The sequence below is a fragment of the Gadus morhua genome, chromosome 20 (assembly GCF_902167405.1).
Source record: "Gadus morhua chromosome 20, gadMor3.0, whole genome shotgun sequence".
Lineage (NCBI taxonomy): Eukaryota > Metazoa > Chordata > Actinopteri > Gadiformes > Gadidae > Gadus > Gadus morhua.
The window spans coordinates 6,841,930-6,867,204 of NC_044067.1; the positions used below are offsets into that span (position 1 = coordinate 6,841,930).

The 25,275-nt window shown below is 45.5% G+C and overlaps 1 protein-coding gene across 2 annotated transcripts in view; it reads right to left on the reverse strand.

The window, feature by feature from the left end:
- nalcn (sodium leak channel, non-selective) overlaps window positions 1-25,275 on the reverse strand; it is a 73,605-nt gene that overhangs the window by 25,115 nt on the left and 23,215 nt on the right. For both annotated transcript variants that reach the window (XM_030344174.1, XM_030344173.1), the window contains 5 exons: window positions 15,666-15,797; window positions 14,279-14,446; window positions 11,782-11,973; window positions 9,367-9,504; window positions 8,631-8,705 (listed from right to left, as the gene is read on the reverse strand). In XM_030344174.1, coding sequence (XP_030200034.1) covers window positions 8,631-8,705; window positions 9,367-9,504; window positions 11,782-11,973; window positions 14,279-14,446; window positions 15,666-15,797 — 705 coding nt within the window. The remainder of the gene's footprint in view (window positions 1-8,630; window positions 8,706-9,366; window positions 9,505-11,781; window positions 11,974-14,278; window positions 14,447-15,665; window positions 15,798-25,275) is intronic.

Sequence of the window (25,275 nt, forward strand, 5' to 3'; positions counted from 1 at the left end):
ATGCATGCAACTTACTATAATGGTTCATTATGATTATAGCATGCGTTGCCAAATCCTCGTATTGGACTTTTGATGGTCGCGGGGACCTCTTCAGGCGGCATGTTTTGTGTGGCCAAGAGATTCACAAGAAGTAATCGATTATATTCCATATATTCCTGTAGATCCTATGTATATAATGGCCTCTTAATGCCCTGTTTCTTTGCGTGTGTCAGTGTTAGCGGCTGATGAATCAAAGCCATTGCTTCTCCTTGTCCAAAGTGATGTGACGCGGGTCTGATGCAACCACCGAGACTAATGTCTTCTGCCTGGATTGCGGCTCAGGTGACAGGCCCTGGATCTTTCTCATATACAGGCCAATTTCAGGCTTGGCTGCGCTGTAGGGGGAAGGGGGGGGGGGGGGGGATTTCCATAGGTCTGTGAGGGAAGGCCAAGAGGAGGCAAGAGTGTCACTGGTTGACAAGCAGTCATAGAGAACTCATCAAAAAATAGTGACCAGCATATTAGCAGGGTTTCGTCCAAACTGTTTTTCCTGAAAAATAAAAATGTTTTTCCTGAAAAATAAAAATGTTTTTCCTGAATCTTTCATCGGTAATGTTATAGACACCGGAAATATGCTCTGAAAATCCACAGCAGCAAAAGCCACTATACAAAACGGGGGATAACCTTGCAAGAACAAAATACATAACCTTGCAGCGCTATTCACGCAGCTCTCGCCGGATCGGCCAGACGTTTCTAAGTGCATTTGAAGGAAGGTGTCCTCTTAGTCCCTCTTTGATCTGAAGAACCTCTGGCTCCCTGTGAAGTCAGCCTGACCGGTGGCTCGCTCTGCATTGATACACCCATCTGTTTACCTCGTTCGCTATGCTCACAGGGAACGCAGTAAGCCGTGGCGGAGGAGGGATTACTGACCTACGTACAGGAGTTCTCTCAAGGATGCCTGTGACAACAGCCACCAATGACGTGACAAACGTCCTTAGAAAATATAAATAAGTGAATAAACGGTGGCATAATCAATGGGTTGTCTGAGGATGGAGCTTCTTTGGTGTAAATCCTCCACAAGCTCTGCCTATTGATTCAGTCGGCTTTGCAAAACCACTTTTATGTAACCCCCTATATTCCTCAGCTCTTTTTTGACAAGTCCTCCAGAGTGAGTCTCAGGAGCATGTGAACACATAGTCTCTGAGAGCAGCCAATAAAAAAAAACAGAAATGTGTGTCCACATCCACCTACATGACTGCTGGCAACCAGCCACTCTTACAAGGGTATGCAGCGTGCGCGTGCGTCGCAGGGGGGGAATACACCACAGTCAACAGACTGAAACCATTGACACACCGGAACTTATTGTTCTCACCCAGAGCCTTGCTAGTGGTCCCACGGAACCTCATCGAATATCCCTGTGATGAATGTGTCTGGTGTGGGCATTCTTTTTTCTGTGTGTGTGTGTGTGTGTGTGTGTGTGTGTGTGTGTGTGTGTGTGTGTGTGTGTGTGTGTGTGTGTGTGTGTGTGTGTGTGTGTGTGTGTGTGTGTGACTTCATAGGCTGTGCAGCATCAATAAGCCACACTCCTCTTTCACAGTGAACCATCATGGTCCTACATGGCGTGATAGGGTCATTGCTCGCAACCAACAACCATCTGTGTATGTCTTCTTCTCGTTTAATTAGAGACATCGCACACATATCGAGATCTAAATATACAAGAATCACAAGTAAGAAAATAAACAAATTGCCTCCGAGCCTATCAACATGGAGTAGAGTCTCCAATGCACTGCTTAGGATCCTCCAGTCAAGTGGACTGGGTCGACCGGGACCATGTCCGCTTCTGAAGGAGTTGCCAAGGGATGGGCAGAGGGCGTGGGCAAGGAGGCCAGCAGGGTCACCCTCCCCTTGTCATTAGGAGGCCAATGAGCCGTGGTCTGGTTCTCCAGAAAATCCCGGTCAACACCCCAACCCACTCCACTTGACCACTGCTCTAACACCGCTAATCTGATACTGCCAAGCCTTTTCTAAAGCCTAACCCGGGGGCCTGCAAAATTCACAGGGGAGGAGGCTTTTAGTGCTGTGGCTAGCTGTTGATTTTGGCCTCTAATCGGTGTGTTTGGCTCAGGGATGTTTTTGTCTGTACCACGTCGGCGGGTAGGAACAATGGCTATTTCTGTGACCCGTGAAATGCTTTTAATCCAGTGTGTGTGTCTGTGTGCGCCCAATGCGAGTATGACTGCCTATTGTGCGCGTATGTGTGGCGCATGGTGAGTGCGCTCACTTGTGCATGTCCATGATGACTTCAAAATTGGACAGACACAGTGGCTGGCTACTTTAAAATGGTCCAGCAGAATACTGAAGGTGACATTCAAGAGATAAGGGGGAGTCATTGTCCTGGGATTCTAAGGTCTCTCTCGCTCTCTCCCTCTCTCTCCCCCCGCTCTCTCTGCCGCGATACGCAGTACCATCTTTCTGTCCATCAACCCCCTTTCTTCTCCTCTTCTTAAATCGCTAAATTAATCCTGGGTCGATTAAATCACACAAACGGCAGACAGGCTTTTAGTTTAATTCATAAATAATAAAATGTCCGGCAGAACTCCGGGCAGTAATACAATCAATGGGAAACACATTTGACGAAGCGAAAGCCCTTCATGCAAAATGCATAGTCAATAAGGACCCACTCCACGGAGAAAGGTGTAAAAATAGCAGCACATCCCGCTGCTTTTCAATCGACGGAGGAGACGCCTGGCTGACCAGAAGGCAGGTGTACCAAAGGGGGAGGGGGATCTGAACCAGGTGTTGGTTGGAAGAGGGGAGCAATCCATCCCAATTGTCACTAGGGTGACATGCTTACGTGCTTCTCACACAAAAACCGACCACCTGCTGCTGACACACAAACATACACACACACACACACACACACACAAAAGAAACGCATCACCCGGTGCTCTCCTCGCCTCCACTTTTATTCTCCTCTCCTTGTACATCGTCCACTCTGCAAGCCCAGCAGGTAGTAATCGCCACTTGTAGATATTCCGACACCGCCAGAAGTGGTGCAAGGAAGACCCCGACACAGCCTCACCCCCAAAGAGTGCTATGCTGCTTTGTCAATGGTGACACATGCACACTTTCACTTCTCCTCCATTGTTGTGGCGGCGCATGACCACTACTGTATCTTCCGATCCCCTTTGTACTATTTTGTTTGTTTGTTGTGTTGAAAGGCGACAAAGCTGTGGGGGATTATGGGGCATTTATCAATGACATCCAAACCTCCATCACAGCGTTGACTCGTACGGAGCCCGAAGTCTCTCGCGCAGACGCACTCTCTGCGAACACTTCTTAATCGTTTTTAAGGTTCCCCAGGCGCCCACCCACACGCAGACAAACACACATATTTTCAGCATAGCAGGATTTGCACTGGGAAGTATGGCGAGATGGAACAATTGAACAATGAACAATTGAGCCTCACAACCGTATAGTATACGTACGTATGGCTTCCACCCACATCCGATAACAGCGATCTGTAATTATGGTATGTACAGTATGTGTAGTCTATATGAATGCCTATATGTTTTGCTACAGTAGCCTGCACATGAATGCTTGCGAACAAACACAGATCTACACTCTCTTCACCGCCTCCATTATCACCAGGCGAGCCGTCTGATCGAGGAATGTAGAAAAGTTCAACAAGTGACCTGAAACTATTTTCTTCCATTTTCTACAACCTATTCCTCATCATGACTTATTTGATGGCGTGACGATACACAAACCGACACACACAGACAGGAAGAGGTGTCCGTCACGGCCGTCACTTCGTCCTGTGACCCAAGACGCCGTAGACAAAGTCATGGACAGCGGAATATAAGGCGGGACTTAGGCTATCCCTCGATGGCTTTGTACATCGAGAGAATGTCATCGGCAAGGTTCTCCGATACGGTCAGAAAATGGCTTTCAAGAGGGAAGCCGTGTGTAAGCCTTAATGCGTGGACTATTTGTGTGAGGAGCAGAATGGTGGGCGCAAAGTGAAACAATCTGGCTAATATGTTTCTACACTCGATGTGTCAGGAATGTTATATTCCATTTGCACAGCGTCTTTAATGTTTAGCAGAGCCCCGTATCTGTCTTTTGACATATCCATATCTGTCTGCTTCCTGCCATCAGTTCTGGTTACCTCTGCTGTCTCTTTGTATGCTAGCCGAGGCTCCATTTCATTAAAACAGCCACCAAACCTAATTTCATGCAATGAATGCATTATCCTAATCAACATTGATGAGTGGAGCATGCACTAGTTAGTGCACATTTGTGCGTGTGTGTCGGTGTGTGTGATTATATAAATATGTGTGTTTGTGTGTGTGTGTGTATGTGCGCGTGTGTGTGTGTTTGTGTCTGTTTTTACCAATGTGTGCCTGGGAGAGTGTGTGTATCATTAAGTATTTCCTACTTCCCCTTGCTCTTGCTCCTGGTTCATCTGCATGGAAAAATAACCGGGTGTTCATTAGATTACCCTTGCTACTCTAATTAATATGATCTCGATTTGCATGCATTTATATGTTTATATACATACATATACATACACATATATTTGCGTGTGCGTTTGTGCAAATGTGTCTGGGAGTCCGATTTGCAGTGCGACACAAACACATATGTGCGCAGGCGTGTGCCATGCATGCAAATAACAAATTAAATCCTTGTTTACTGTCGTTATACCCAGCAACAGCCAGCATCACAGATGACAATGTCATTATTTGCAAAAACAAAAAACAATAGCATTAGCAAACTGCGCGACTCCTCGTTGCGGTTATCTCATTCGTTTTAAGCCATCTACCCTTTGAGATTACGAAAAAGAGAGACAGGAGCAGCGAATGAAGACAAACGGCGCGCAGGGGTTTGACAGATGCTAGTCATTCCCAGCAACGGCTGTGCAGTAACCAACCGATAATGACAGATGTGTTGGTTTTTTTCTCTGCATGCCTTATTGATGAAGTGATTACCGATATACTAACAGCATCAGGGTGGGTCTTCCGTGTTGGCTTGCATCGCACCGCGGCCACGGCCATTGGGCTGGGAGCCAGGACGAAGATTATTGAGCAGGAAGTCGCAGTGCAACATGGATCCCACCTGATGATTCAAAGGAACTCTCCATCTTGTTTCCTGTTTGCTTCAGTGGCTCGTCTCTAAGCTGCACTCTATTAAAGTGTTTATTTGCTTGTTTTTGTGAAACACCGCCAATTTGGCATGTGAGTAAGTTGTCTATGAACTGGTGATGAATCCATTATATGGGGACTGCTACTGTAGCTGTACTGGTCATTTAATTATAAAAGGGGGGATAGCGAGAGCATTGTTGCTGCTGTAGAACAACTTCCACCAGCCTTGGCATGGTCCTGATTCACTGTAGCTCTCCAACGAAGTCGTCCGTAATTGGGCATATGGTTTCCTAACAAAGAGAATTTGTGTAGACGTACGGTACGCTCGCAGCACTGCACTCTATTGACAAAAAAGCACCCGGAGCATGGCACTCATAGGCCATGTAATCATTAAATGATAATCCCGACTGTTGTTTTACTCGCACAGGCTGAGGGGTTTGTGTAGGTGTTATTCTTTTCATCGGCTGCTCAGTCTTCCCTTTAGCGCTCAACAAGATTTTCCTCTCTGAAGTAATTATCGGAGGTCCGGTAACTACAAGAATTAGCAGCGACCCCGTGTGCGACATTAGGTTGGCCATGTTTTTTAATTTCTATAGCCCCTTCTGGGTTAAGCCAGAGGTTCTTCATCTACAGCATACAGCTTTGTCTTAAGCCCCGAACTAAACAGGCGTGTAGGGACAAACTCAACATTATGTTTTAGAGTGCACAGACATAATCAATTCGCACTGACTGTTCTCCAAACCATCTGATTCTATTTCTTGTTTGTGTTGTGCTACAAATGTGCGCTTCAGACATAATACAACCTATTCTGAATGGCTGATGCATTCTGGTACGTTCCTCTTTAACAAATATAGGAGACATCCCAAGATGGGAATATCTAACACTGACACTCTCATGCAGGAAGTCATGCATCTAATGAAGAAATACCCGAATGCAAAGAGCAATAATCAACTCAGGAATTGAACATAATATTGTCGGTCCAAACTCCTCTGGCAATACACACACTCATGCACTAAATTGATGGTTCTTGAGACCACTTCAATTAAATGTGTGATCATGTTACAAGTGCTTCGGCATTATCAATTAAATAGCAAGAAGTACAGAGCATGGCTAACAAGTGCAAGGTCATCCACTACTGCAGAGAGTAGATCAACACATGCACACACACGCACGCACACACACACACACACACACACACACACACACACACACACACACACACACACACACACACACACACACACACACACACACACACACACACACACACACACACACACACACACATGCATAGCCCTTTCAAACACAGAGGAAATCTACAAAGGTCTCTCAGTATTGACACCTTTGACTGGCTCAGCTGCCAGCAGTTGTGACACACGAGTCGACGCAGGACGGCAAGAGCAGCCTGATGTTAGGTCACGATATGTTGTCAAAAACACAAACAATAATGACTCATACACTCTTATTCTGCTCTACTACAGTTTGAGATAGAACCTCAACGTTAGACATACTGTGCGCCTTCATTTCTACGGCATTCTACTCTATTCTGTGTTTGCAACATAAATGCATGTTAAGAAGACCCCTGTTTTTATCCCTCGAAAACTAAATACAAGAACTGATCGAAAACTCCCTAGATACTCTCCCAGACCACATTTATATGATTTGCATGAGCACCCCTTTTGAATAGATGATTCACCTTCAATTTGTTGTTCCATTATTTCCAATTAATTTGAGCACAGCGATTGTCTGTGGGCTCGACAGACTGTGAAAAGGAAAGGATTAAAAGTGTGCCGGAAAATAAGAAGATGTGTGTGCCCGGGGCGTGTGTGTGTCACAACCTTCACTATAGAGAATGATTGATATCTGCCTGGCAACCATAACAACCAACAGCTGAACGAAAATTCCTTGCAACCTTTTTCCGGAAGAAAAGGCAAAGGTTTAGCGTTTAAACATTTCCGTTTTCCATAAATACACACAGATTTGTATATTTGACTCTTCCTAGCCCGATTTAATTCTGGTGAACGTTAAGGTTTTTTTCTTTCGGCTAAAAGCCTTGTTGTCGTTGATTCCTCCTTCGTCGGCAGGGTGATCACCATCAATTATCTATTTTTAGACAGCGGTGATTGAAGCGTCTGTAAAATAGGCAATTTTACAGACGCTGAACCCTTATCACTCAGCCGTGGATGGAAAATAACCTGTCCGGGTGAGATGACACCTGTCATGTGAGCATGGAGCGTTGGAACTTGCACATGCATACCTGGGTGCCGAGGTGCATGTGTGCGTGTGTGTGGGTGTGTGTGCATGTTTGTGTGTGTGTCAGTAGCGGGTGGTGTGTTTGGTGTGTGTATCCAAATATCAAAAGGATGTTCCCTGCAAATTTAGATTAAAAAAAAAAGCCATCAGCTGTCAGCTACAGCACTGCATTAGCATTTGATGGAGATTAAGGTTCACACACCGAGCAGCATATACTACTGTATGTGACAGTTTGTGTGTGTGCGTGTGTTTGTGTGTGTGTGTGTTTGCATGTGTGCGTGCAAGTTCTTGAGCGCTTTGGTGTGCCAGCAATTTTCGCCCAACAAAGTTTCTTCACACTAATTACTCAGTGACTCATCCTTTCAAGAAAGTTGTGCAAAGGTGCAAATGAAGGAATTGCCCAAAAATAGTTAGTCTTCAATGTGGAAGCAAAACCCAAACCCTTCTCTCTCTGGCAGGCAGCTCTGGAAACATTCTCAGTAAAAGCCTAAGTACTGGATACTGTCAGACAGAATTTCGGTATTTGAATGTCTTTTTGAATATATCAAAATAGACCTGCATTTGAATATCAAACCGACAGTCAGGCTTGAGAGCTTGAGATTGAGTCACAGTGAAACAACAATGTCAATGTCACACCGACATGTCAACACTTACTTTTTTCTAAGAGAAAATAGCAATCAATTCATTGCTTCAACCCACGTACATGTTTCTACATGACCCAAAACAAAATAACACATTTCACTTTGTTGTCCATCAGCCATGGAAATTAAAAAGTATTTTTGTAAAAGTGCCGTTTGAGACATCAATGCACAACCTAATAACAAACTTGTTGTTTGTCCTGCTCTCACACAAATCGACTGTAATTGTGTCTTTACACCTCAATTGATCTTGACAAGGTATCTTCTCTACTGTGTTGATGAGAGAGGATGTGTAATAATCATAAATATAAATGAATGAATAAATAAATAAATGAATGGTTAAACAATTGCAAAACACCATACAGCCACACAGGTAACAAACGTTTAGCCAATTTAAATTCTTGTGAGTGTGTCTCCTGTTCCCTGTCCAGGCCCTTTCTAGTCCCAGTGTGTGATAGTTCTGTTTGACTTCCCTCCAAACGTGTCCCCCTCTACTCAAACACATCAACCATCTCCCACCACAAAACCTGGTAGACCTCTCCGAAACACACCGGCACCTGTCTGAATAAACATCGGTGTCCCCTCTGTAAAAAACATTTCAAAAGAGACTTCAAACCTGCTTCAGCTTCTTCAGGTCTTCATCCAACTCCAGATTGTCAAGGATAACGGCCACAAACAGGGAGAGCAGGATCTGAAAGCAGATACAACCCCTACGGTGAGAGAGAACATTTCAAACAAAGGTAGCGCTGAGTTTACAATGTGAGCAGCCTTATTTGTCCTGTAGTATTTTTAGAACGCGCTCTCTGATGTGAGTGATTGTGCGTGTGTGTGTTTGCGTGTAAAAGTCGTGCTTCTTACGAGAGACACCGTGTATGTCTGGTCTAGCTATGTGTGAGTCATTCAGATCCCTCCGAGCTCTCAATAAGGCCTTCCATAACAGAGGGGCCACATACTGAAGACGTCAGCATCTCCCACACGTCTGATCGCGGGCTATAATGGGATTGAAAATAGCTCTCTGCGAAGAATGTGTAGTGCAACAGTGGTGCCAAGAGAAAGCTAGAAAATAATGAAAATATTTGATGAAGTTTGATGAAATCCAAGTATCAATGTCAGAATGTCTTCTTATTGGCAAAAAGAGTAAAAACAAAAACCAATAATGTAAAGTTAATACCTGCCAGTATCTCGAGATCACTTATTTTTATATGTTTGCCAGAATAGGGTTTTCATGTGACCATCTCGATCAAGATTTTTTCTTGGTTTAGGATATATCAAACTTGACGGTCATTTAAGACGAGACTGTCCTGCGGGTTATTTTTTAATTTGGACAGCTTTGACTGGGAGTAAGTGCTCACCAGGGTGGCAAACAGATGGTAGAGGATGAAGTAGATGGCAACCACCGGGGCCCACAGGTGCCCCACGGCCACTAGGGTCTGGTCCATCACGTCTACCCACCCCTCCTGGGTCAGGATCTGGAACATGGACATGAACGCCTGCGAGGAGTGGAGCAAAAGAGCAGTCAGAGTGGCAGGCGCTGCGACCGAGGTATCAGAGAGTGACTCGACAATACAGGGAGTGAGACAGAGAGAGGGGGTGAGGTGAGAGGAGGAGACAGAGAGCGAGAGAGAGAGAGAGACATACAGACAGAGCGAGAGAGAGATTGAGACAGACAGAGCGAGAGAGAGCGAGAGAGGGCGAGAGAGCGAGAGAAAGAGAGAGAGAGATGATGAGGCGAGAGTAGGAAACAGAAGAGAAACAGAGAGAGAGAGAGACATAGAGGGCAAGGAGAGAGTAGGTGACAGTCAGAGACAAAGTGAGAGAGACAAAGACAGAGACAAGAGACAGAGATAAGGACAGGGAAAAGAGAGAGAAAGAAGAGAGAACTAGCTAGTAAGGGAGTGATTTGACATTTTGGAAGCCTCCTTTCCAAAGGAGAACAAATGGGCCCCACACACACAACACACACACACAAATCCCCCCTGACCATCTCCCGCTATCTCGCCACCTTGTCCTTGCTGTTCTGAAAGGGGTTAGAAGAAAGTGACGGCAGAGAAGAGGAAAGGAAAGAGAGATACTTTCTATTTTCCATTTGTTTTGTCCAATGTGGCTGTCGCCTACTCTGTGACTGGAGGTCAGATGAAGGTGTGTGCCGTGGCCAGACCCCACTCTGTGGCCCCAGGAATCATAGATGGACAGCCTGAGTTCTCTGCATCTCTCTCTCCCTCCAGCCAGAAACAACCCCACCCTCCAAGCCCATCTTCCACACCCGACAATTTGCCCCCCACACACAGAGACCCACACACACACACACACACACACACACACATGTACATACACACACACACACACACACACACACACACACACACCCTCCCACATTCACACACATACACACACACACACACACACACACACACCCTCCCACATTGACACATCCATAAACACCACCACAAACAAATACATCCATCTGCTCCAAACACATACGTTTCCAGAGACAGACGGACAGACAGACAGACATACAGACAGAGAGACAGACAGACATAGGTACAGATAGACAGACAGAGATAGAGAAATAGAGATATAGAGAGATGGCCAGGTAGACATATAGATCCATAGACCGACAGACAGACAGACACACATACACACACAAACAAACTCACACGCACACACAAACAGACAGAGTGTGTGCGAGTGAGTGAGGCAGGGCGAGCGCGCAACAGCCTCCGAGTGGCATCTGTCTACGAGAGTCCCCCCGTGTCCCCACGGGGCGAAGCAGCAGTGTAATGATGGGGTGAAGGAACGGCGCGGAGGGGAAATAAATAGAAGCCGGGTGGAAGGATGCGGCTAATGAGAGAGAGGGAGGGAGAGGAGCGCACTCAGGAATCAAAGGAGGGGCGGCAGAGGGCTCTGCATCTGTCAACACATTCACGCCCCATCACGAGCATCTGCGCTCCCCCCCGTCGCTTATGTATGTGTGCGTGTGTGTGTGTGTGTGTGTGTGTGTGTGTGTGTGTGTGTGTGTGTGTGTGTGTGTGTGTGTGTGTGTGTGTGTGTGTGTGTGTGTGTGTGTGTGTGTGTGTGTGTGCGTGCGCGTGTGTTGAGAGGCTTCTATGATGTTTGCATTCGTTTCCCTGGTCTTCCCTCTCTATTAGCATTCTCACTCATTCGGCTTGCATGCTTTATGTTGCGCTGTAAAATAAATGCAACGTATCATTAATTCTGTGCGGAAAAAGGGCGAAGCCAGGGCTTCCTCATTTTTTTGGGGCCCTGTTGCGAGATCTGAAAATCGCTGTGCCGCGAACTTTTTGTGAATCTTCCCCACCTCATCGGCCCATAATGTCATCGACCCGGATGTGATGCGTGTGTGGCACCGCACTAAATGATCGGTCGTCTTTCAGTATATTCACAGGACTGCTTCTAATAAAAAACGCTTATTAAGTTATAGGTCAGCAAGCTCCTGCATTCAGAAATGATTAACTCGTGACGCCTTGCCCATATGTTGGTGGTGGGGATGGTGGTGGTGGTGGTCGTGGTGGTGGTAATGGTGTTGGTGGTGGTGATGGCGGTGGTGGTGGGGGTGGTGAAGATGTTGCTGGTGGTGGTGGTGGTGGTGGTGGTGGTAGTGGTGCTGGTGCTGGTGGTGGTGGTGATGAAGATGATGATGTTGATGATAATGATGGTGGTGGTGGTGGGGGTGATGGTGGTGGTGGTAATGATGGCGAATAAGATGGTGGTCGTGGAGGGGGGGGGGGGTGGTGGTGGTTCCTCACCCTTGGGAAGGTGGTGAAGCGATCCAGCTCCTCCACGAAGCAGAACATCTGCAGGCTGATGGCCGACATGACGATGAGCAGACTGGCCGTGAACACCACCAGGCTGCCCAGCTTCTTCCCCGGGCCGAAGATCTTGTACACAAAGTCCTCCAGAGCCGGGGAGATCTTTATCAAGCGCACCACGCGGAGCACCTGAAGTGGTAAGGGTACACAAGCCAAGCGTCATTTAGCGGGGAAATGAATACAGCTAAACACCTTGAGGGGTCAAATATGGCGGGGGAATCGCGCCTCTACCTTGTGCTGACATTCATTATCAAAATAAAAAGCCAAGGGGTTGAATAGGAAACATACTGGAAGAGGCTAGTGCTGCATCTGCACTTTGAGACAGTGATTATAATTAAATATCGTAATATGAAAAGCAAACATGGGAGTAACCTATTGATCCGCTATTGATGACAACTGAATGTGTATGGATCAGTACCAGTCGATGGATTCCCAAGTACATGCCTAGCTTTGTCATTGGGTCCTGAACCCAAATTGTATGCGGTGACAGCACACCCCTACAGGCAAAGCATCTTGGCCAGGTTTTGATCAGGGAGTCCTAAAGTGGCTATTGATCCAGCAATCCACACCTCCATGCCTTTTGCTTACGTTATATTCTTTCCCCCTTAATACTCGGAAGCAAAAGGATGGCTATCTCCGACTAGTGGAATCCATAGCACAATAAGGGCCACTGACCAACACTGCTCTCTAAAGCATCACCTAGAGAGAGTGGAAAAAAGGAAAAAAACACAATAATGGCAAAGAATCCACAATGACAGATGGGGGGGTAGGCTTCTATCAGCAGCGTCTGACACCTCCTGATAACCACTATCAATTTCACAGTGGTGGAGGCCACTTTCCCCATGACTCCCCAAGCCTTCAATACAGGTTTTCTCCTGTATCGTGTGCCTTTTTACCTAAGAACTAACAAGACGACATAGCAATAGCGTGTGTTTCCATGGTCTGAATAATGTGCCAAATAAAACATCCAGCAGTTCTCGGTTATGTGGAGGGATTCTGAATGGTATATACAGTGTTTTGGAAAGTAGTTAAGGTCAGACACTGGTAATTGTGGAGAGTGGGACTTTAAGAGCACAATGTAGAGGAAAGGGAAGACAATGACCTTTCACGATAGAGACGCCAGATGGCCCAAAGGTGGTGCATAGGCGACATGACATATACACTACAAGCACTATTTAAGGTCTTGTACAGTTTAACCAAGATACTATGCTGTACTTACATATTATGTACGTAATGAGCAATTGTGACATTACTATATGGAATCAAGTCCAAGTTCGCCCCACAATAAGTGAAACAACCCCTGTGACATCGTAAGATACGGGCACGGACTCTGTAGCGATGAGACTAGACAGTAGCCAAAAACCACACCACCAGTCATAAACAGAGTGATAGAAACATGTGGAACAGAAGCCACATATACGTAGCAATTACTGCATGTCGATTTAAATAAGAAACCACTGGTTTGACTAAGAATAGGGTCTGACTCAGTTAAAGGAGTCATGGTTTGACCTTGCCGTAATGAAAAGCATTATGGGAATTAGCATGATGCTCCTCAACAGGTATCTGTCTTTAATGAGCCTTGCGCACGCAAACTGCACTGATCCTGTCTGCCTTTCTCAGCAGCTGCCGTCGTCACACATGCGTGCACACTCACGCTCACATGCACACAGACACACAGACACACAGACACACAGACACACAGGCACGCAGACACACAGACACACAGACACACACACACACATGGGCAAACATACACACCAGTAAATTCAGGCAGACGGCACGCTAACATGTACAAACACACACACACACACACACACACACACACACACACACACACACACACACACACACACACACACACACACACACACACACATCATCCAAGGACTGAAAACATCACACATTATTACCCCCACTTAGAGAATGATTAGGACGAGAGAACAGCAGGTGCTGCTTTCTAGCGGCTTCCTGTAAAATTCTCCCATTAAAAACAACAGTGAAGGGTGGCACACGACGCTCCAACTATGCATGCACTCGCCTGGCTTATGCCAGCATTGATGCTGAGCGGCTTCTCAACATTAAAATGCACCACAACAAAGAGCCCCTTCAGGCAGACGTTTATATCGGTTAAAAGTTTAAACATTGGAGATATTTGGTTGTTATTCACGTTTCCACTTCATTCCGGCTGTGCAGGCTTGTCGGCAGCACAGACACGTGGTACGATTGGTTTGCCCTCATTAATACATTTTCACACAATCCACTTCAAGATAACATCAGTCATTATCCACAGTATCTGCTCATTGGAGGAATGATTTGAAGTGTGGATTTTTAATGTCTGTATACATCAGGCTCAGACTGAAGTTGTGCACGTAGTGGGAAGGTGTCTGTGTGTGTTTGCGTGTGTGTGTGCGTGCGTGCGTGCGTGTGTGTATACCTGGAAATAGGTGAACTGAGAGTGATAGAGGTACGGGTAGATGTGCAGCGTGGTCCCCACCACCAGGAGAGACTCAAACTTGTGCAGCGAGGAGCTGATGTAACCCGTGAAGCCCAGACACCAGATCTTCAGCGTCGCCTCCAGGTCAAAGAGCACGGTGAAGGCCACCTGGTTGGAACCAGAATCATCAAGAAATCGTAAACACTGTCCAAACATCTGTCGCACACATCATTGATCTTATTCATGTTGAATTCATTTTTTTGTATTAGTAATACTCATGTTATTAATTAAACCGGAGTGTCTCCCAGGCGCTAGACTGTTAGGCAGCCCAGGGCTCCTAGCAGGTAAGGACAGGTCAAATCCAGATAATTAATTTCCCGACAGAGATTAATAAAGTGTATCTCTTTCTTCTTCAAATTAGATTGGTTCATCTAACAACTTAATAAGCTTTAAATATTTTAAAAACATTTGAGATGTCGCCTACATTAATGTGGCACTTTCGCAGATTTTCATGTAAATAAAAGTCTCTTATCTGTCGTCAAATTATTGAAGTCACCAACCATTAGCATACAGACTACAGATATGTCCAGGTAATATTAAGCTACGAGCTTGTTGAAGTGGTACACATTGTGACTTTAAGACAGACATGGATCCAGCAGCAAACATACAGCCTGCAGAATGAGGATGAAAGAGGATAGCATAGTGAAGTGATGTTGCAAAGTGATGTTAATGGCGTTTAGCACTCGCACACTGATAACAAATACAAATGTACGAGCAGAGGAAGTCAGAAGCAAAAAGGAGATCGGAACCCTCCCAACGATATACAATATACACGAACGATATACACACGTAATTGACGTTTCAGTTGCACAGCTGGGGAAGTCTAGTGTGTGTGTGCGTGGGTGTGTGTGTGTGTGTGTGGGTGTCGATGTTTGTGTTTCAATTAAACAGTGTGTCAGACTATGTTTACTTTTGCGTGCCTGTTTGGGTGTTGGATAGAAAGAGATAAAGGGAGGGTTCTCTGTCGCTCTCCTTTAGGCCATCTTTGTCTCTCTGTCTCTCTGTCTCTCACCCCCTGCATGTTGATGGGCAACACGTGCAGGCACACACACACACACACACACACACACACACACACACACACACACACACACACACACACACACACACACACACACACAAAAACACACACATACCCTATGAAAGCTGTATGAAAACTCCCCCAATAGAACACGCAGGTGGGTGGAGGCCAGTGGTCTGGTGGAGTGTTGAGGTGGAGGTTGTGACAGGTGGAGCAGTGGTGGAGAAGGATGTGTGGGGGGGGGACAGGAGGGGAGGGGAGGGGATGGGGGGGGGGGGGAGTGTGTGACAGCAACACAGAACTCACCTCTGCCAGGTAAAACTCATCGTAGTGCCGGCGGTGGTTCTCGCCTTTGTAATAGTTGCTAGCGGCAACGATGACGTCCACGGCGACCATGCTCAGGATGAACATGTGGAACACGGAGGAGCGCATCAGTTGCTGTGGAAACAGGGAGCGCCGTCCAATCAGAATCAGTGTCGATTGTCAACGGCATTGCAAAAGAGGAAGTGGGCGGGCATCACAAATTAACAACCATTGTGATCGGATTGACATTTGCATACTTGTTGTGGGTCCTTTTGTTCGGCCCTTTCTTTTTTTACTAAGCCATATCAACGTTTCCAATGCAGTGTGTTTTCTGAATGAGGGGCGTTAATCAAACAGGCACAGTTACTACACCACACTGAGATAGATTGAATGAGTCTGAATAGCAGTTAAGGACCGAGAAATATGAGATTGCAGAATTCTGTCGCCCCATTCCCTGTAGGGATTTATTTTTTGCTCCCTCTCCATCTAGACGAGTGTACATTAATCAAGCCCCTTCTTCTCTCCGGATTCCATGACGAAATCAGGACCCACGGTTGGCTTGAAGCTGTGTTTGAGTTCACTATAGTTTACCCCCTCTTAGGGTGATAAATTAAATTTCCAATCTGCTTTTTAATTTGCTCAAGGTGGGTTAGTGAGTGTATTACAAACTAAACTAACAAGATTAAACGAAAGGAGCCTTAGGCTACGTTGCAAACAATCAAGCAAAAACATGACCAGGGTTACACCTTGAAGAATCAGTATGCACATAGTCATTTTTAATGATGGAAACACAGAGATATAGAGACAGAGAGGGAGGCGGGTGGAGGGTTAGACACATAGTTTAATAAATTCTGTTGAATTGAATGTGTTTAAGTGTGCGTTTGTGAGTGTGCGTGTGCGTGTGCGTGCGTGAGTGTGCGTGTGGGCGTGTTTTTGTGTGTATATTGTGGTATGAAAGCCTCCGGATAGGCAGTCTCTTATTGTATGTGACAACAGACAGGGGAAAGCTGTCGGCTAAACTACAGGGAATGAAAAGCAATCAGAGCGCTTTCATTGGTTAGTAGCTGCAACCGCCATCCAGGACGGCAGAATCAGTGTATATTCAGACATCCTGAATCAAAGCAGGAAAGAAAGGAGCGGAAATAAACTTGTGTTATTTCCCTCGAGCCCCACAATGGTATTGAACGTCCGAAAACAAAACAGAGGTGCATGCGCAACTGTGGGACAAATTGGGAGGCGTCCCCATAAAAGCAAACCACAAACACAATCCAGGACAGAGAGCAGAAAATAAACGTGATTTAGATAATTCTTGTCACGTTAATTTAATCTACAATTCATGTATCAAACATTTTACATGGCAGGTTTTGAATATCAGATGATAAAATGCAAGGGGGAAATTAAAAGTGGAGTAACCATATTGCAAATGTTTTCACCATCATTCATGTCTTCAGGATGTTTGAGGGAACAGCTTGTGCGTGGGAAGGATCTCCCTCACATTCAAATAGACAAGTGTAAGTTTGATGGGGGTAGGAGGATTGCTCATATCTAAGGTAAAGACAAGACCAAAAAAAACAGCAAGGCGTTGAAATGCTCAAAGTGATAGCCGCTGTTACGAGCCTCGCTCAGTCGATCCGTTCTACCTTCTAACACTGCACCAATTAAAGTTTAAGCTAAATTTAAATGAAGATAACTTTGCACCTTTAGGGGATAAAAAGGGTAGAGAGAGAGAGAGAGAGAGAGAGAGAGAGAGAGAGAGAGAGAGAGAGAGAGAGAGAGAGAGAGAGAGAGAGAGAGAGAGAGAGAGAGAGAGAGAGAGAGAGAGAGAGAGAGAGAGAGAGAGAGAGAGAGAGAAGAGAGGGAACTCAGAAGGCTGTTCTGCAGAGGATAAACAGGAACAGTGACCATCATCTCAAAGGCCTTAGAGTCTGCCACGTTTTTTATAGCTTGGCTTAATGTATGTGCAAGCACACACACACACACGCACGCGCACAGACACGCGCGCCACACACACACAGACTGGTTATGGACTCTGGAGCTTGTGAGTGACATTGGATGTGACAAAGCAGTTTGACATTTTCAGCTACCAGACGCTTCCCTCCCATGGGTGTTACGGCTGAAAGGAGTTTTGTGATACTGTGTCTATGTACATAAGAAAGAGGGGCAGAGGGATAAGTAAAGAAAACTGGGAAAAACCGCAAGTAGTCAGAATGTGTGTGTGTGTGTGTGTGTGTGTGTGTGTGTGTGTGTGTGTGTGTGTGTGTGTGTGTGTGTGTGTGTGTGTGTGTGTGTGTGTGTGTGGTGTGGTTGTGTCACGAATGTGCCCCACGGGTCAACATCTTAAAATATGAATACACAACGAAATGGCCCATTTCCGACTACACCAATCAAATACCTGACATCGAGCAACCATCTCCCAAAGGAAATGCATTCAGATTCTGAGAATGCCGCTTTCTCCCTAGACAACACCTTTATTTACATCCTATTTGATCAGCCTCTAAAGACTGTGAAGAAACCCTACCGTTTATTCCCCATACTCTCTAGAGGACTATAGCACTAAAAAGCATTGAACGCCTCGCAAAACTGCAACCCAAGAAAACTATTTCCTAACATAGAACCACAACATCCAGAAATAGCCCGGGGTAAACAAAAACAAACGAACAACCCCCCTCTATATCTCACCTACTACACTGCAAAGGACTTAAGGTGATGCGCACTTTACCGGATAATGCAGTCAGACAACTCCTGAGGTGAGGTGGCCTAGTTGATTTCGAGGGCACCGACGCACGGTGTATGGGCGGATGTCAAAAATCCATTTAACAGCGCAATGGCGGACAAGATGGCGCTCCTCGGTCGTTTGATGTTTCTTTGAAAAAACCTTCTCCTCTTGCATGATGGATGCAGCATATTAGTCCTGCCTTTGGCTGGGCCTTTGATACGCCAGGTGCTCCACTACATATGCACAGAGTCACAAGCACGCACGTACACCGAGACACACACAGACCCACGCACACACATACACAGATGTTGGGGCGTCACACATTGACACCAGGAGCCACAAACAGCGTGCGGCGTGTGGGTTGGTTCTAGGCCTGGAAGGCATCCAAATGATGCTGGCATCTTTCTATCTTTAAGCAGGAGGCAAACCGCCCCCGGATGTATTAACAAGCACGATACGTTCATGTCATGTTAAATACATGATTCTCTGGTGACCCAGACATGTTGTATGCCCTGGTCACTTATGCTAGAGGATAGTCTACTCTAGTGGTTTGAGTGTACTTGACTGCCATCCTAAAGGTTTGTGGTTCAACTCCAATATCAGCAGCCTTCCTGTATGCATCGTTGTGCAAGATCCTAGCCTCCAGCTGCTCATTGATGACACGTATATAAAATCTGTATTCAATGAAGAATTAATGCATCCTGAGGCGTAGAAACATACGGACTCCTACTATAATTCACCCTTAATAAAATATTATATTGGACACATTAAATAGGCCTAACAAAAATATTTTTATCGCAGCAAATGTACCTTGCAGGCCTATAACAAGATGGTAACACACTGCGTTCCTTTCAGAGCACATCTTAAAATGTCAATCCAAGGTTGCGTAAGGTAGTAACTAAGTGGTCCCTCATAGTTGACGAGTCACTTGTCTTTTAGCTGACTAAAGTTTGTGTGAGTCGAGTAGTTGCTTTTTTTAAAGTTTCTTATGAAAAGCGCATGCCGTCATGGTTTTGATAGAGTCTCGCCAGGTGTCATCGCTTTAAAACTGAAATAGCTTTGTTCGGCGACCTTAACCGGTAGTTTCACCGGATTTGCTAAGTTTTACAATGACCGCCAACCAGCAACGTCCTGACATCAAGACCGAAAGTGAAATGCAAAGCAGGAAAGTGCTGCAGTGTGGTTGTGTAATTGAAGAATGAAGGATCTCAATAGCAGCTCATGTAGTTTCAAAGTGTTATTTTTAAGGAACAATGAATGTGGATGTTGAACGAATATTGGTTCTCCTAATAACAACGATCTGACGAGAGGGACTAAAGACGTGATCAACGGTAAGGGTTCCTGTGTGTCTAGCGTTGTGTACCTGCTGAGAAGATGGGGCTTCCAAGCAGCACTGCTCTCCATACAGCCATTGTTTATACACAATAGGAGAACTACAAAGTATCCTGCCCTAAACAGCAGCCCAGCTAAAGCGCAATTAAACTGAAAACTTCTCACGATGCAAAATGCCCCTGATAATTGTTACAATAAAAAAGCAGGTAAGAAGTGTACTCTGTTGCTGTACAACATTAGAAAGCAGTTATATCTGTAAAATGCATAGAATACATTTAACAACTACTATTACAACGCAAAATGTTTTTGTTGTTCTTTAAGTACCAAATAAGAAGCGAGTAAGCCTATCTGATCACAGTTTTGGGGTATTTCTTGCATCCCTAATAGTTAATTAGTTTATGACTGTAGACAAATAATGGTCAGGATTGATTTGTTATTGTCGAATAACAAACTTCTTAGTCTGAGACAGGCCTAGCATTTCCTTTAAGGGTGCTAAATAACACATTGGATTGGTGAAGAGCTCCATTCGATGTTGAAATAAATCCATCTGTACCAATATGATACATTTTGATCATTTCATCCTGTGTGATTATCTGCAACCTGTTACCAAATCTAGTTATACTAAGAGAGAGGGGGGGGGGAGACATACATAGCCATGATTGCATCCTCCTTCTGTTCTCCCCAGAAGGATGCCAAGGAGGACAAATGCTCATTCTGCTGGCACCGGAGATAGGAGTGGTACATCAGGACATGCCTAGCAATGGATACCATATACTTGGCAAGACTCGCCAACTTGCAAGTTTTCACACAGGAACTGTCACCAACAGACTGAGCTATGTTCAGACACTAACTTCTGCTACTGTTTTTGTGTCTCCCGTTTTGGCTTTCCCCATCTTGTTTACCCAGATTCTGAGGAAACGTGTAGGATTACAGATTTCCGCTGAAGTTCTCAGTTGACTTATCTTGTTAGTTTACTTTGCAGATTGGCCGAGAGGAAATAGTCACGCGTCTGAAAATAGGATCTGATCAGATAAAAACATAATTTTGGAAAGCGTCAATAATGTCATAGTCTGACTCAGTATTATTTGTGTTGTTTAGTTTCCATTCTCAACCATTTCCTTAGACTGTTCCCCTCACTCACCTCCTTTGTAGCCCTGGTCGGCTCTTCCTATTTTCCATGTCCCTTATGTCCTTGTGGTTCTCTAGTTGTTACTGTTTCCTGCAAGTTCGTGGGACAGAGATGTTCGAGTTTCTATATTTCCCGAGCACTTGTCTGCGTTTGGATTCAATCGCTTTTGTTCCTGGTGCCCCGCCAGCGCTGGTCGTGAGAGATACAACGTAACAATTATAGGTAGGACAATTGTATAATATCCAAAAAATAAAATTAGAGTTTGAATGGTGCATAATACAGCCTCACGATTACATAAGTTGTATTAGAATTGGCCCACAGTGTTACTCAAAGCCAAAGAAGGTGTGCTAAAGGGAGAAGGTAGCAGATGTCTCCACTTGAAGGTCCTCTATGCTCATTTGATGTTCCTGCAGGCTGCCATTAGGTCTTGTAATCATTAAAATGAGATGAGACCTTTAGAGACTTTCAGAGAAGAAGGTCTTCCCAATTCTGAGTTGATGTAATTAAAAACTACTGGGTGACATAATTATTTTGAAGAAAACATAAATAAATGATGATTATTTCTAAGATATTACAAGAGATATTTTGTGCGACAAAATGACGAAACAAAAAAATGTCCTCACCCAGACAATAATTTGAGACACACTAAAAACCTATATAATTATCAGTTATGAGGAAATTAACATTTATATTACATTCTCTATTGCCATGCTACATTATTCCAGGGCTGTAGGTAACGACTGGGGAATTGTCAATTTAATAAAAAAATGCCATGGCCTCCTTAGTCCTTTCTAATATTAGCATCAAGCTAATATCAGGGGTAAGGAGTTCATAAGAAAGTTAATCTACAGCTAACTCTCCCATCACCACTGTGTGGGGGTGTGGGTCCTGAGGGGGGGGGGCAAGTTTGGACTCCCAGGGCTCAGTCTACATTCTGACTGGAGATGGCTGACTCACACCTTCTGCTGGGAAACGCTTTCATAATAAAACCTGACCCGCTCTGCTGCCTCCAGACATCCCTAAAGCCACTGACGATAGTCTCTCTCCCTCTCTCTCTCTCTGACACCTCTGCCTCTGGCTGTCTGTTTGGAAAGGTCTGTACCTTTAGAGATAGCAGCGTTTTTGGGTTCAATATAATTCTCACAATGTCACAATAGCAAATGCTGGCCATGGCAATACCTGTGTTGGAACAGTTTGGGTCTCGCGGCCTGTGCCACAGGATTTCCCAACCTACCACAATGTGTTTTTTTTTGTTTGTTTGTGGTTATGTTTTTATCTGCAGGCTTCATTGCTTTGTCAGTGCAAAGCTGATGCGGTAGAATAAACCACCCGGCTCAAATATCACTATGAAAACGAGGGAATAAATCAATGCTATTGTGTCAAATACCCAAACGCCTTAAGTCAGAAGCCAACACTTACATCATCGTATCGTGCCGTCTTCTACTCTCCGTCTTTCTTTCTACTGTACTTCCTTGTTTTTCAAACCCTCCATACCCAAAAAGACTGACCTTAAACCCAACGCCCCCTCTGTGTGGATACGTGTGTGTGCGAGGGTGCGTGCGTGTGTGCGTGCGTGGGTGCGTGTGTGTGTCTGCCCCGTGGATGTGCGAGCATGTACACGATGTGCGAAATGCTCATTAGCATCGGGCTAGCGAGACGTGTCGCAGAGGGCAGCGTACGAGGGCAGGATGTAAGTGTTATGGGTCGAGGGGTTATAAACATCCTCCATCCAAGAGGAGATGAGGCAGAGGGGTGGGTAGGGGTCATGAACCTGGTCCTCCAGTCCCTTGGCCTGCAGGACCTGCCCGGTGAGCTCCTAGATTATTCCTCTCCAGGGATGATCCTCCCGGGTTGGAGGATCACAGAGTTGAGGGAGGTCAGCGTGGAGTGGAGTGGAGACGGTAGTAGTGACACACTGCTCAGTCAAATCTCTATAATTATATACAGTCAATGCACTATATATGTATATAAAGAATGCTACATGAATGCAATATGTATGTGGGGTATACACTAGGATTTATATTGATCGAATGCAGGATTATTTTGAATTGTGGTAATGTTTCTCTCCGTCTCTTTTGATCACAGTCTCTCCATCCATCTCACTCTCCCTCCTCCGCATAGCTGATTTTCACAAGCCTTTGACTGATTAGAAGAAAACTAGTGTTAATTGTATTTATTTTAGTTTGGAGGGGTGGCTTGTGGCGGTGGGGGATGTGGGGTTGAGTTTCTTAATAGGGTCAGCGTACCTTTGCGTTCCTAAATAAAAACTTTCTTTCGGATCAGCCACTCATATTTTGTAGTCTTCAGAGGACACTCCCTAAATGAATTGACAGGCAAGGTCTTTGCAGGTAGCAAACCAGTTTTGCAATCTGAGTTGTAATTATGGTAAAGCGACACACCAGGGGCTAATTAGGAGACCATGCATGTGGGAACAGATACAGGAAGTCTCATTAACCTCTGCGGGTCTATAGAGCGACCAGAAGAGCTATGGCGAAATCGAAAGAAAAACGACGACTCAAAATCTGTCGTTTTTGCGGTGAACCCATGACAAGAGTAGACAAAGAAAAAAGTAAATTCCCCAAAAAGGCGACTAAAATATAAATTATTATTAATTTAATTAACATCTTAAAAGGTGCCTGGAAAGGTTGACAAGCTATTATTTTAGTGGAATTTGTCAGTAATGGCATAGCAATCTAGCAGCTATTAGTGGGTGAAATGCACTTTGAGAATATTCGTTTTGAGTTGACTGCGCCTGTCTCTGTATGAGTCCATTTTGATTTTAGACTGCTGCCAGCTTTTTTAATATGTATTTTTCATTTATGTTTATGCTTTCTTCATGACAGATACAGTGACAGTTAGACAGGAGGGAAAGGGCGAGAGAGGGGAGGGCAGGAAGCAAATGACCACGGGCAGGAATCAAACAAGGGTCGCTGTCGTAAGGACTGAGCCTTAATGGGTACACACCCCTCCCAGCTCGTTTCTGATCAATCAGGGCAGCTCATAAGTGATTGGCTCTGGGAATCCATTCTGCTGGTCAAACACAACCCTGCTACTTCTAAACGGCAGATAAAAGTATAGGGAGAGAGGGAGCAGAGTGAAAGGGGACATTTTTGGCGCTGGTAAATTGGTAAACATTACCCTCTCCTGCTCGTTTCTGCTCTCTTTCTCTTAACAACCCTCGAATCTTACCGACAGCACCTTTAAAGAGTTAAGTAGTTCATTACTCCACTGTTAGACCAACAGTGGAGAACAGGACCTATGCTACGAGGGGCTATTTTGGTTCCTCATGAGGGGCACGGGGGCTGACCGTGGAGAGGAGGGGAGGTGCCGTTTCCACTCTGTCTCCAAGAAGAGCAGGTGGCTAATCAATTTTGTGTTCTCAACCCGCTGCAGCCCACTGGACATAGACAGAGCTAACGGATGACCGAGCCAGAGAAACTGAACCCACGCCGGGGCAGACAAGACACCAGACAGACGGACGGACGTCACCACCGGAGACGCACAGAGAGAGGATAGATGCACGCATGAAACGAAAGAATATGCAGAGGCAGCGTCGGGACGGCCAGACAGACCAGCAGGCAGACACCACAGGGGACTTACTTAATAACGCACTACGGTGTTGCTGGGGTGAAGACAGACCTGTGGCTGAATGAAGAGTCGAGTGGACAGCTATGGTGTGTGTGTGTGAGGGGGGGTGGGGGGGGAGCAACAGAAGTAGCGGTGGAGGCAAGCCTGTCTGAGTGGAGCTCCCGCACCTGCCAGCCCCTGAAACATTTTAATCATCTGATGGCCAATTACTCCCGAGGCTGGCAGAGCAGAACCAAACCTCCCAATTTACTGCCTCCCCTCCTCCACCCTCCTCCTCAAAACACACACACACACACACACACACACAGACACAGACACACACACAGACACAGACATAGACACAGACACAGACACACACAAACACAAACACATGCAGAAATGGCCATCCAATCTGGAGGTACACCACCTGTCGGTCTGCCTGGCTTCCCTGTGCCTGTCTGCTCTGGGTTTGCCGCCTCGCCCTGTTCCTTCTATAGGACGGGGTAAGGTGATGCCCGGTATTAATTGGGTGCAGGCATTTAGTCATCTAACTAGAATTAGAGGAGTCGCTGGATGTATGTATGCATTTCTGACTGCCCTTTGATAACTTTCAACGGCCGTATATCTCATCGATCTCAGACTGAGCGGGTGTATCGCTCAAGGAGGTGCAGTTGTTTTTGAGGAGTGGCTCTCCAGAAAGCTGCAAGCAGCCATACGTGAGGCAGAGCAACCAGCCGGTCTGAACAGGCCCGTTTTGAAAGGGCACTGCACGGGTCTGAATGAATTCCCCATCATAATTATGAAGAGTTGGATTGTTTTAGGCACTTACCAATGAGAGCAGTTCAAATAAAGTATTACACAATGCAAAT